This window comes from Helobdella robusta (genome assembly GCF_000326865.2).
Source record: "Helobdella robusta unplaced genomic scaffold HELROscaffold_5, whole genome shotgun sequence".
Taxonomy (NCBI): Eukaryota; Metazoa; Annelida; class Clitellata; order Rhynchobdellida; family Glossiphoniidae; genus Helobdella; species Helobdella robusta.
The window spans coordinates 1,283,297-1,298,296 of NW_008705254.1; the positions used below are offsets into that span (position 1 = coordinate 1,283,297).

At 35.2% G+C, this 15,000-nt stretch overlaps 2 protein-coding genes across 2 annotated transcripts in view; both read left to right on the forward strand.

Moving 5' to 3' along the window:
• Positions 1-2,028, forward strand: part of HELRODRAFT_163207 (hypothetical protein) — a gene marked incomplete at both ends in the record, with an annotated part of 5,254 nt that extends 3,226 nt beyond the window's left edge. The window contains 3 exons of the mRNA XM_009027151.1: positions 92-253; positions 620-1,147; positions 1,871-2,028. Of these exons, the coding sequence (XP_009025399.1) occupies positions 92-253; positions 620-1,147; positions 1,871-2,028 (848 nt within the window). The remainder of the gene's footprint in view (positions 1-91; positions 254-619; positions 1,148-1,870) is intronic.
• A 4,258-nt stretch (positions 2,029-6,286) lies between these two features.
• Positions 6,287-14,915, forward strand: HELRODRAFT_67729 (hypothetical protein; the record flags this gene model as incomplete). The annotated part of the gene is made up of 13 exons (XM_009026881.1): positions 6,287-6,343; positions 6,959-7,099; positions 7,387-7,584; positions 7,790-7,906; positions 8,267-8,354; positions 9,524-9,732; positions 10,906-11,198; positions 11,268-11,351; positions 11,669-11,867; positions 13,737-13,845; positions 14,123-14,258; positions 14,426-14,534; positions 14,676-14,915. Coding segments are annotated over 13 exons (1,980 nt in total), but the record flags the coding sequence as incomplete, so codon positions are not given.
• Between the last annotated feature and the right edge of the window lie 85 nt (positions 14,916-15,000).

Sequence of the window (15,000 nt, forward strand, 5' to 3'; positions counted from 1 at the left end):
ACTACTACTACTACTACTACTACTACTACTACTACAACAACTACTACTACTACTAATAATAATAATAAATACAAACCCCGACCCCAAACAGGCATAATACTACCAGACACGGCCTCATTTAGGCAGGTCAAATCGGCCTTGAACTTTCAAATAAGTGACATGAGGAACGCCAGTCCGCCCCACAGTTTCAAACTGGACAGTTTGGAGGTCGGGGGCATAGATTGGCAGGAGGGCTACAGAGTTTCCAAGGCTCGTACGTTTAGTTTTTAGTTCATTCCTGATTGCCATAGTTTGGTGAAATTTGATAAAAATTTGTAATTTTTTCAAGTTCGAGCGCGTGTGTGTTTGTTTGGTTTTGTGTGTGAGAGTAAGTGTTTGCATGTGTGTGTGTGTGTGTGTGTGTGTGTGTGTGTGTGTGTGTGTGTGTGTGTGTGTGTGTGTGAATTCAAAAGTAAACGTTTCATAAATAAACGTTAATTGTAAATAAGCAATAATTGTAACTTAACCAACCGACCAACCATCCAGCTAATCAACCATCCTACCAACTGAACAGTAAACAACACACCGACAACCTACCACCCCCACCACCACCACGACCACCACCAAATTTTTTATCCAGTTTGCCTGGCCCTCACTAGAAACCCCTTCGCCATGATTGGCCACCTCAACCACAGGACCGTATCCACCATTTTCGGCTTCACCACCACCTACCACATGCCTTATCTCACCATCTCGACTCCTTTAAACAGGTCGCACGTCAAAATGACGTCATCGTCAGCAGTTATGTCATCGTCGGCGTCATCATCAGCGTCAGCAAATCATCATCTTTATGACCTGGCCAGTTATGGAATGATCAGAAAACCTTACCATCGTCGCCAAGAAAACGATAATAGCAATAGCAACAAATACAACAACAACAACAACAAATACAACAACAACAAATACAACAACAACAAATATAAACACCCTTATTCAGTTTCGATGGGTGGCGATGATGATGATAATGATGATGAGGGTGATGATGGTGATGACAACTCTGATGACGTCTTCATCTTGCACATGCGTCCTTCTTACGACCGCGCCCTGATTGACGTCATCCTACATTACAAGTGGAATCACGTGTACTACGTCTATGATGATGTAGAAGGTTGGCTCGGAGTGAGTGAGGGAGTGAATGAATGAGTAAGTGAGCGAGTGAGTGAGTGAGTGAGTGAGCGTATGTGGGATGAGTGAGTGAGTAAGTGAGTGAGTGAATGAGAGTGAGTGAGTGAGTGAATGAGAGTGAGTGAGTGAGTGAGTGAGTGAGTGAGTGAGTGAGTGAGTGAGTGAGTGAGTGAGTGAGTGAGTGAGTGAGTGAGTGAGTGAAAAAAGGAGAAAAGTATGAATAAAAAATGAATGAATGAATGTAAGATTAGACAAATTAAAAAAACGGATAAATGAACGTTTGAATGAAGGAATGGATGTACAATACACATAAAAGTATATCTGAATGGTTGGGCGAATGACTGAGCGATGGTTATGAACATGAATATTCAAAAATTGACCAATAACAAAAAGTTATAATAAAAATCATAAAAATATGAAAAAAATGGATGACGTAGAGAATGACAGATGGAAGAATAAAAGATGGATGGAGGGATGAAATGTAATGGATGAAGAGATAGATGGATGGATAGATAAATTGGTGGATATACTATCAAATGAATGAATGAATTAATTAATTAAATAATTCATGAATGAATGAATGATTGAATCAACGAAAAACTCAAAAACAACAACAATGTAAACAACAACATCAACAATATCAACATCAACAACATCAGCAACGACAACAACAACAATAGCAACAACAACATCAACAACGACAGAGACGCTATATTGCATACTTTATCTAAGGCCGGCAGGGATTCACATCTTAAGAATAAAAAATTTAAAAATAACAACAACAACAACATTAACAACAACATCAACAACGTCAACAGCAATAACACCAACAATAATAGCAATAACCAAAAAAACTTACAATGAAATGGAAAATAAAAATGACGTCATAAAATAAAACCATCAGCAAACGAAATATTTCGAGAGAAAGAGATAGAAACAAAGAAAATGTCTAAATCAAGAGTTGTGCTGCAATGTTTTACGCCGAGTATTGTTTCCTTCTATTGAGTATCGTATCGTTATACCGCGTATCGTATCGTTATATCAAGTTTCGATATATCGAGTTTTCGATATGCTGAGTGTACCGATTATACACCGATATAATATTGAGTTTCGATATGCTAAAAAATGATTCGTTATAATGGAAACCATATCGCTATAGCAGGAATCGTTTCGCTATTGTAAAAAACTGGTATCGTTTGGTTTCGGTACCTTGCAGCTTTCAGACGGGAATTAACAATCATCATTAATGACGTCATAAACGACCGTCTTCTAGGCCGCTGTCAGATTTATTATTTTTCTTTTAATTTATTAATGTAATTATAATAATAATTATTTTATTATTATTATGTTTGTTATAATTATTTTTACAGAGATTTTTTCATAATTTACGAAATAAAGCACGCATTCCAAAAGACGTTCTAATGGTTGTTGATGTACGTCCTAACATCCAGTCAAAATTATCTCCATTTTCTCTACTTATCATTACCCTTTTCTTATTCACCATCGTCATCATCGTCGTCGCCATTCATCGGTTCATTCATTCATTCATTCATTCGTTCATTCATTCGTTCGTTCGTTCGTTCGTTCGTTCGTTCGTTCGTTCTTCTATCATTCGCACTCTTTTCATTCGTTTTTTTCATTTCTATTATTAAGATTGTTACCATTTAATAATAAAAAAAATAAAATAATAATAATAATAATAATAATAATAATTATTATTATTATTATTATTCTTGTTCTTCCATTCGTTTAACATACGTAAAACGCTTCGCCACAATAATGATAATAATGCCGTTATTTTTCACATTTTCCTTGCCGCCATCTTGTTTTTTTACTATCCGCCATCTTGTTTTTCTGCACCACCACACTATTTTGGTTTTCTTATTGGTGTGATTTTATTATTATTATTATTATTCCCTACCAAAATTTACGAGTTTCTTTATGTTACATTTTATCATTGTTAATAGTTCTTTTTGTTCTTTGTTTTTTGCTACGTCATTAATGCATTTTTTTCGAGTTTTGTTTTTTGTCGCTGATCATACTATGTCTTTATTGTTGTTTATACTGTTGTTACTGTTGCTTGGTCTTGTCAGCGATCGTTGTATTTTGACAGCAAAATGTTTTTATTTTTCTTTTAAAAATACGTGCTCCATTTTGTCTTTCTCTCTCTATCCTCTATTTCGTCTCATTTTTTTTACATTCCTGGCCGCTATTTTGTTTTTTTTATCACTGCCGCCATTTTTTTTCTCTCTTTCTTTTTCTCTTTCTCTCTTTCTCTCTCTCTCTCTCTCTCTCTTTCTCTCTCTTCACATTACTGACCAGTGAAGCGGCGTTGAATTAAAATGCGATGGAAATTAAGTTCATAGACTATGTGCTAGTTGAGTAGCTTCAACAACGGCACGACGACAACAACAACGATGGCGATTTAATCAGCAGCAGCAGCAACAACAACAACACAACAACAAAACGCAATCAACAAAACACAAACAACAATGACAACATTGACGAAACTTAGACAAAGATTACTCCACCCATACAAAGAAAACATTACTTGAACATGGATAACATCGTCGTCGTTAATAGCAACAACAATATAAACAACAACATAAACAACAACATCATTAAAACTAGCGACATAAACAACAACATACATGACCTTCGACTCTAAGCCCAATAAACTACAAAACATCCATATATGCCTGATATATAACTATATCGACTCAATAACAACAACAACAACAGACAATAACATTTATAACAACGACAATATGCATGATATATAACTATATCGAGGCAAATGCAACAACAACAACAAACAACAACAATGATAACAACAGCAACAAACAATAAGAGTCACAACAACAACAACAATAACAAACTTCATACTTGGTACGACCGTAATCTCTTCCATTGACAACAGTAACACCATTATAAATAGGAAAACCACGCCACACACACGCACAGGCATTCACACACTCACACACACACACGTACCCACGCACGCACACACACACACGTACGTACGCAGACACAAACACATACACACAGACACACACATAAAAACACACATTTTTATTTTCGTCACAAGCGTAATTGTGATGAAAGTAACGTAGTAATAAATGATGAAGGAGATGATGATAGTGATGTTTAGGGTGATGATGATGATGATGATAATGATAGTGATAATGATGATGATAATGATGGTGATGATGACAGTGGTGATGATGATGATGATGATGATAATCAGGTGGATGATTCGTATATGGTTTTGAGGCAGCTTGACCAGAAGGGTGAAACCGGTGTCGACAAATACATCGTCCTTGACCTTTCTACTGAAGAAGCCCTCATTTCAATTCTTAAGCAGGTTCGCCGTGATGATGACGACGATGATGGCAATGATGATGATGATGATGGTGATGATGATGACGATGATGATGATGGCAATGATGAACAACAAAAACAACAACAACAATAATAATAAATAATAATAGTGAATAATAATAATAATAATAACAATAAATAATAATAATAATAAAATGATCATCATCATCATCATCATCATCATCATCATCATCATCATCATCATCATCATCATCATCATCTATCTCTTCGTCATCGTTCACGTGCCTTTAATCGACCAATCGCAAAAATGCAATCATTACCATCATCATCATCTTTTCATCATCATCATCTACTGTTTCATCATCATCATCATCATCGTCGTCGTCGTCTTCATCATCATCGTCCAACTAATCCTGATTATTATCTTATTTTCATCGTCCGCAGAGCTTTTAAGATCTTTTTTTTGTTTCAAATGTTTCTGGCGTAATTTTATATCTATGTATGAGTTCTATGTTTGTGATATTTTTTTATCTATGTGTAGTTTGTATGTTCTTGTTTTTGTATTATTGTATGTTTTTGGGTTTGTTTGCCTATGTGTTTTTATATTAGTTTGCTAATATCTGTGTATGTGTATACGCATACAATAAAAACGAATGTATGTTTGTGTGTTTGAAAGTTTACAAACGCACATACATACATACAAACATTTTTGCATACATACAAACAAACAAACATACAAACACACATACATACGCGCACATAAAAACACATACATATAGACACACATAAACATACAAACATACGATATTTTTTTTTGTATGTATGTCTTTATTATTTCATTGTTGATGACGTAGTAGATCAACATTAATGGTAACCAAAGAATAAATAGATGCTCCATAGTTAATTCATATAAAGAAACATTTTTCCCTCTCTTTCTCACTGGACGGAAATAAACAATGATATAGCGCTTCATTTACTATTCATGCAAACGTATACAAAGTTATACAAACATACAAACGAAACATACAAACATATAAAGTCTTATTTGAATACTAACATACTCGCATACAAATATTTCTTCTTGTATGAATGTGCCATATTGTATAAAAAGTTTAATTAGGGGTCATTCGGGACTGCCACAGCCCTAACAAAATTTTTCATACAATTATGTATATACATACATACATAAATACACATACATAAATACACATACATATATACACATACATACAGACATGCCTGTATTTAATGATATTTTATTCATTTTAAATGATTGAGTGAATGTGGCATCCTTCAAGCAATTAGTCCAATCATTTTATTTTGATTCACTATTGTGTGTGTGCGTGTGCGTGTGTGTGTGCGTGTGTGTGTGCGTGTGTGTGTGCGTGTGTGTGGAAAAAAGAATAATAAAAATATCAACCAATACCTTTTCGGGAATTCGGAATTTACAAGATTATTTGAAGCAAACACAACAACAACAACAACAACAACAACAACAACAACAACAACAACAACAACAACAACAACAACAACAACAACAACAACAATAATAATAATAATAATAAAATGGTTAGCTATGAATTACTGCCCAGAGGGACGGGCATTCGTTTTATTCTTGGCGATGTTTATCAAATGCTGAAGATGATGATGACGAACATGATGACCACGGCGATGATTATGATGATTAAGATGATGATGATGATTAAGATGATGATGATAATTATGATGATGATGATGATGATTATTATGGTGATGATGATGTTAATGATGATGACGATTTCAGATCCAAGCGGTTGGTATGAACAGAGGTGGATACCATTACCTCCTCGGTGGACTGGTCAGTATCATCATCATCACCACCATCATCATCACCATCACCATCATTCGTTATCATCATCGTAGTTCTCCTCATTATCATCATTATCATCGTCGTCATCATCATTACCAACAACAACATCACCATCATCTTCTTCTTCACCATTTCCTCTCACTTCTGCTATCAGTCTCTCACCTCTTAAAAACAACACTCTCATCACCATCATCATCATTTTCATCATCATCGTCATCATCATCATTATCGTCATCATCATCATCATTACCAACAACAACATCACCATCATCTTCTTCTTCATCATTTCCTCTCACTTCTGCTATCAGTCTCTTACCTCTTACTCGTCCAATAACGAGACAATGTGCCCTCACTCAGTTGATATTGAATGTAGAAACCTGGCCATAAAACTCAACAGTTGCCGCTGGGCCTAATGATACATTTTTTTAATTACATTAAAACTTATTATTCTTATTGTTTTTGTTATTCTTGTTGTTATATAGTAGTAGTAGCAATAGTCGTCGTTATTATTATTATTAATTATTATTATTATTTTATTATTATTATCACTATTATTATAATTATAGTTATAATTATAATTTCGGTTACGTCATCTATGGGCAGGCCATAGATGAGATTGACATAGACGACTTCAAGCACGGTGGGGTCAACATTACGGGCTTCCTTCTCATTAACCGGTCAGACATTAAGATTGACTTGGCCCAGCGGGATTGGGCCAAACTCGGGGAAGGGCCCATTTTAAAGGTAAACGGACATTTTTTTAGAGGTGAACGAACACTTGTTTAGGGGTGAACGAACATTTGTTTAGGGGTGAACAAAAGTCTTATTTTTTTCAAATCAGATGAAATAATTTTTTCTAATATATAAAATTCAGATTTTAAAATTACTACCCGCCAGTTTATATCACAATGACAAGATGGCATTACTAACTAACAGTCGATGAAACCTCACACCATAGAACAAGCAAACATTCCCACCATAGAAGTTATATACCACCAAAAAATCCCACCACTCCACAAAACTGACACCAGCTGGAGCCAGCACTTGCCATGGATGCCATCTCAATCCTGACAAACGCATTCTCGAATATGCTGCAGTTGAACAACGACGAGTTCAGTGACGTCTTCAGACGCAATTACAACTTTGGGGACCAAAAGGTGGATGCCTGTATGGGCAACGTTACGGGACCCTGGATCAAAGGAGCCAGTATTGCTAGACATCTTAAAGAGGTCAGTTTTGTTGTGGTCATTTTGAATTTTAGGATTGTTAATTTTTTTCTCAATCATTTTTAATTTTCATAACCCTTAAACCGTCTTATTATCATTTGTATTCGTATTTGTATTTTATCAACCCTAATTAAAATTGATTATAAAAGCATTTTAAAAAATTTAACAAAATGAAAGTTAAAAATTGAAATATACCTCAACGTGCCAGCTGACCTACCCGGGCCTTACGGGTTATATATCGTTTGATAGGTGGGGATATAGGAAGGATTACATGCTTGGTGTCTATGAACTTAGCTTGAACAATGGGCTTAAACAGGTTTGTTGTGTGAGTGTGTGTGTTTGTTTGTGTGTGTTGTTGTTTGTGTGTTTGTGTGCGTGTTTGTTGTGTGTGTGTTTGTTTGTACATGTTTGTGGGTGTTTATTTGTTGGTGTGTGTTTCAGCTAACCAACCATCCTATCAACTAGCCAGCCAGCCAGCCAGCCAACCAACCAACCAGCCAACCAACCAACAAACCATTCAACAAACCAACCAATCAACTAATCAACCAACTAACCAACCAACCAACAAACTAGCAAACCAACAAACCAGCCAACCAACCAACCATCCAATCTACCAACCAACCAACCAATCAACCATCCAACCAACCAGATAGCCACATGGCACTACACAAAAGGTTTCGTAAAGACTGGAGTACCAGACGACACGCCAACGGCTGCCGATCTAAAACCTCTTGCCGTTAACAGAACAAGGATTGTTACTACAATCATTGTTAGTTGGATTTCTAGATGAATTAAGTGTAACATTTTTGGTGAATTAGGTGTTAAAACCAAAGGATGAAAAATTCAAATTGTATATAGAGACAATGTCTAATAAACTTTGAAAACAAATTTTGAACTTTCACGTGCATACATTCAGTACACACGGAAACACACACACACACACCACACACAAGCACGCATACACACATACACAAACACATACACACACACACAAACATGCAAATAATTGTGCAAACAAGACAAACAAACGACGACAATTTTCATGTACCTTGGACATACGGACTGCCTCAGAACTCTGATTTATATTGTACAGGCAGACTCATATGAATTGATAATTAGATGAAGTTTCTCATTAATGTATGTATGCGCGTGTGTACGTACACAATTTTAATTAATTGTGTACGTACGTGTGTATGTACGTGTGTGTGTATGTGTGTGTGTATGTGTGTATGTATGTGTGTGTGTATGTTTGTGTGTGTGTATGTTTGTGTGCGTGTTTGTGTATGTAGGAGTTTGTGTGTATGATTAATGTTACGTCACTCAAATCAATTGCAAATTACGTATTTCATATGACGAGATGACGATTTTTTGTATAAATATCGATCACATTGAACTTGAACAGGACACACGCACACACACACACACACACACATACATACATACACACACACACATACACACACACACATACATACATATACGCAAACATACATACATACGCATACAAAATACTTGTGAAAATCGGCTTAGATAGATTGCTGCTCAAAAATTTAATCTTGTTTCTTTTCTATTTTGTTTCCCGCCATTTTTTTTATTTTCCTGCCATTTTCCCGCTCTTTTTATATCTTTTTTTACTTCAATTTATATCCTTTGTTTTGTTTTTCGATAGAGAATAAATTGCAACTTTTTTCTAGTTGATAAATAAATAAATAATAAGATAGGGGAATAAATGAATGAATAAATGAATAAATGAATGAACGAACGAACGAACGAACGAACGAATAGACAATTAATAGTAGAGGAATAATGAACATGTATATATTTTTTAATTAATTTTTTAACCAATTAAATTTTCTCATTTAACATCAGCTCTATCAAAATAATATTTATTTCTAGAGCCCACCGTTCCTATCCTACAAAAAAAAAATCGAAGACGACAAAGCGGCGACTTCAACGGCTACAACCAGCGACCCATCAAGCCAGCAGGCTATCGGGGCAAACAAATTTGAGGGCTACTGTGCCGAGCTAACAGCCACACTTGCCCAAAAAGTCGGCTTCAACTACGAGCTGAGGCTTGTAGCTGACGAGAAGTATGGAGCTAAGACGGATAATGGGACATGGAATGGGATGGTCGGAGAGCTGACTACAAAGGTGTGTGCGTGTGGTGTGTGCGTGCGTGTGGTGTGTGCGTGCGTGTGGTGTGTGCGTGCGTGTGTGTGTGTTGTGTGTGTAGGATTATTAGTTGGTTGACTCATAAATTGTCTAAATGATTAAGCTATTACGTGACGAGTCAATCAAACAGTAGAACCAATTAAAATTCTCGTCAACGTTTCTGAAAATTTTCAAACAATTTATCCACTAGTTTAAATTAGTATAAGATGACATTAATTGACGTTAATTAGTATTAAATTGTATTAATTGGTATAAGTTAATATTATAAGCTACTGAGTAGTACCAAATAGAATTAATTAGCATAAATTAATACCCCTATATCATTTTAATACTTCTGGTTGGGTGAAAGCTCTTAATTTTCATCGTGAACTCCTCAGAGGATTCTACATAATCATTCAGAAGATGTTCGTCTGGCATTCTCGTGGGAAGCTGTTCTGCAAATGCAAATTTCAACGTCGGGAGAAAATTTGGGAAGAGGAAGAGAAAAAAAAGTTTAAAAAAGAAGAAAAAGAAAATAAAGTTTATGTAAAAATTGACAAAAATGTCAATATAAAATGAAATGAGACGTGAACAATAATAAAAGAAATTAAGAACCAAAAAATTGAAGAAAAATTATTGGGAAAAAGAAAAATTGAACATAGGAGATTAAAATCTTTTTATTTAGAGTAAAAAAAGTTCAATCAAAATAAAAATGAAAAATTGAATGAGAAAGAGAGAGAGAGAGAGAGAAAGAGAGAAATTTTAATAATGATGATGATAAAACCATCAAAGTGTCAGATAATAAAAGACCGAGTTTCTAAAAAGATGTCAGAAAATTTAATAAAATAATTTCTTGAAAAGTTTTTTCTTCTTTTTTGTCTAAAAAACGATTTCGCATGGAGTCTGCTCTTTCAACAAAATGAAATCATACATTCTCGTGTGCAAGAAGAATTTGACTTGAATTCAAATTAAAGTTTCGCGTTCAATCAAAAATTAAATTCAAAAAATCGGACCGAAATTTTGAAAAAATTTAAACATCGAATCTTGAAACTCATTCAAGCACACATTTTCAAACATTTTCGTGCAATTAAAAAATTAATAGCTAAAACACTTGATCACAAACTTACTGCTACAACATTACAATCATTCCCAACTTTGAAACTTGACCACCAGGTTGCAGACCTAGCCATAGCCCCATTGACTATCTCGTCCATCAGAGAACGAGTCATAGATTTCAGCAAGCCCTTCATGAATCTCGGAATTTCTATAATGATCAAAAAGCCGGAGAAGCAAAAGCCAGGAGTCTTCAGTTTCATGGATCCTCTCGCCTATGACATCTGGGCCTGCATCGTCATTTCATATCTGGCGGTCAGTTTCGTCCTCTTCTTGGTCAGCAGGTTCAGTCCGTACGAGTGGCAGACAGACGACAACAACAACACAAATTACGACAACAGCAAAGACATCGGGTCAAATTTTGCTGACGGGTTCGGCCTGGCTTCACCGACTGCCAACCAGACAGCTGTTGTTGTGCCCAGTTACACCAATGATTTCACAATTCTTAACAGTTTGTGGTTTTCCCTGGCTGCTTTTATGAGGCAGGGTTGTGATATTTCGCCGAGGTCAGTTGGTTTGTGCGTTCGTTCGTTTGTTCGTTCGTTTGTTTGTTTGATGGTTAGTTTTGAAGATGTGTGTGTACCCGCGCGTTAACGTATTTTTGTAGGATTGTGGCTTAGTGAGATTTCCTTTTATTCTGGTAGAATGAAAGCGAAATTTGGATATGATCGCAAGACGTATGATGATAATTTCTAAACGATCAACTCAAGTTTTTAAAAATTGATTTTTTTTTAACAAAAGCAAAGCAAAAGTACGATTTTTACACACATCCATCCACACATCCACTCTTTCATCCATCCATTTCAACTTCCCACTCTACCAGATCATTATCAGGACGGGTAGTGGGCAGTGCGTGGTGGTTCTTCACCCTGATCATCATCTCATCCTACACGGCAAACCTGGCAGCCTTCCTGACAGTTGAGAGGATGTTGACCCCGATAGAGAGTGCTGATGACCTCAGTCAGCAGACTGAAATTCTCTACGGCACTTTAGAAGCTGGATCTACAAAAGATTTCTTCAAGGTTTGGATTTTGGAAATTTGTATTTTGGAAATTTGGATTTGGAAATTTGGACTTTGGAAATTTAAATTTTGAAAATTTGGATTTGGTATTATGTTTTTTTTTTAATTTTGGATCTGGAAGGCTGTTTTTTAATTTTGGATCTGGTAGTTTTGGTGGGGTTTGGATCTTGAAATTTTGTTTTTTTGAGATGTTTGATATAGTAGTTTGTCCTCTAGTCTTCTGGTTAGCTCAGTCGGTAGAAGTGTTGTATCTCGCGCTGAATATGTGATCATTTTTAAAAATAGGTATGCATCAGTGTTTCACTGAGTGTATAAATTGTAATTAATTTTATTAAACTTGATTGAATATAAAAATTTAGCTTCTGAAATTGTCCATACATGTGTGTGTGTGAGTGTGAGTTTGTGCGTATGTGTGTGTGTGTGTAACTAGGTAACTAAATATAAAACAACGCAGAAAAAAGTTCTTCTAAAGAAAAAAAGCTTTGTCATACAAAACCTAAAAATATATTTAAATTGAATCATATCACATTCAACAAACAAACCAACAAACGAACGATCGAACAGACTAACAAAAAAAACAAAAATTACTCGTACGAATAAGCGAGTATGACAATAAAAAACCAGTAACAACATATTATTTTCATCTCCGTGTATCTCATCTCTAATAAAAGATTAGTTCCCAGAGCACGCATGGATTCTCACAGAATTCATTTATCCATTCACTCATCCAATCATTCACTTGCTCACTCATTCATTCATTCACTTTACTCAATAAGTAAAGTAATTAATCTCACTTTTACTTTAGTCTGACTTAATTAAGTCGTTGATTTGTATTTCTGTTTGGAACTAACTACAATAAAAAATTTGTTTCAACAGAGTATTGTGTCTGAACGTGAAAATGTGTTTTTGTTTGTTTTGTTGGTTGGTTTTGGCGTTTTTGTTGATTAGTTGATGGTTAGCTGGTTGGTTGTTTGATTGAGTTGTTGTTAATCTTATAACCAAATTTAAGCAGCTAGACATGAGACAAATATAAAATCTTCTACCGAATTCGTTTTTCAATTCTGAAAATTGTGAAAATTTTCCACTAGGGAAGAGTTTAAATCATTTGCAAACAAGACAGTTCAAAAGACATTTGTATTTGAAACGACTTCAACATGTCCTTCAAAATGTGGAGTGAAAGAACGAACGAACAAACAAACGAATGAATAAATGAATGAATGAATGAATAAATGAATGAATGAATGAATGAATGAACGAATGAACAAATGAATGAACAAATGAATGAATGAGTAAATAAACAAATTGACAGAGAGAATGAAAAAATATTTCAAAACGTAGGCATCTATTTTCAACCGCTAGCTAATCAATCATATTTTTTTCATAGTATAGTTCAAGTCTTATAACAACATTCGAAAACTGAGACAAACCAATATTTGTATTTATTTGGCAGTCAGTTTAGCAAAAAAAAAAGAATTTTTCACGTAAAATAATTCCTTCTTTCGTTCATTCATTTGTCCCATCGTACAAGCATCCGTCTTTCCATCCATGCACTCATCCATATATTTTTACATTCATTCATTTGTTCATTCATTTACCATCCATTCATCAACTCACCCATCTAACTGGATAATCGAACCATCTTTTTTTTCACTCATCAATTCACTCGTTCCCTCAGTCATTCAGTCATTCATTCATTCATTTACTCACTCACTCACTCACTCACTCACTCACTCACTCACTCACTCACTCACTCACTCACTCACTCACTCACTCACTCACTCACTCACTCACTCACTCACTCCACTCATTCACTAACTAATTAATTAATTAATCAATTCATTCATTGGGTCATTCAATCATTCATTCGTAGAACTCGAAAATTCTGATCTACATGAACATGTGGCAGTTCATGAGTACACACCCAGATGTTTTCGTCAAAACTACAGAAGATGGCGTTTCTAGGGTCAGAAACAGCAAAGGTATAATCACCACTCCTACTACTACTACTGCTGCTGCTGCTACTACTATTACTGCAGATCTTACTACCGCTACTATTACTGTTATTTAATAGTTACTAATTTAAAACATTCAAATTTACTCATTCACTTATTCACATTCAATCATTCTCATTCAATCATTCACTTATTCACATTCAATCATTCACTCATTCAATCATTCATTCACTTATTCAATTATTCACTCATTCATTCCTTCATTATGTTTCCTTCCTTCGTTCATTCATTCACGCATCTCCAGGTAAGTATGCATTCCTGTTGGAATCCACGATGAACGACTACTACAACCAGAAAAAACCCTGTAACACCATGAAGGTTGGCAGTGACCTTGATTCCAAGGGCTACGGAGTTGCTACCCCTATCGGCTCTGATTTGAGGTTTCTACATTTGTTGATGATGTGATGTTGTTGTTGTTGCTGCTACTGCTGCTGTTGTTGTTAGATGTAGTTGTTGTATCTTTTAAACATCTAACCAAATAGTTTTTTTCCAAAAACCAATTTAAGTAACGATAAAATTTACACCCCCCCCCCTTTCAAACGAACAGGGAGCCCATAGGGCTAGCCATACTACAACTTCTCGAAAGTAGCTACTTGCAGAAACTTCACAAAAAATGGTGGTACGACAAGGGCGAATGCATTCCGGAAGATACAAAAGTTCGAGAAAATTTTTGTTGTTTTAAAAGTATCCGGTAATGAACACTTATTCCGGATTTTGATTTAAATGTGACGTCATTCATTCATGCACGTTATTATTGGCTGAATTAAAATTTTAAAAGGTTTAAATATTTTTGACAGGGCGGAAGTTCGACACAGAGCGCATTGACCCTGAGTAATGTGGCGGGAATATTCTATATTCTGATTGGCGGACTGGGCTTGTCCATGCTGACGTCATTGCTCGAGTTCATTTACAAGTCTAAACGGGAGATACTCAAACAAAAAGTTAACGGATATATTTTCTGTTTAAAATTCGTCCAACATTTACAAGCCTCCATCCGATCTTTTCATACTAACTCTAAATATTTAAAAAAAATTTGAAATTGAATAAAATACACAATAAATATACAAACAAAAATTACACAAACGTAATAAACAAACAAACAACAAACCAGAAAACCTTCGC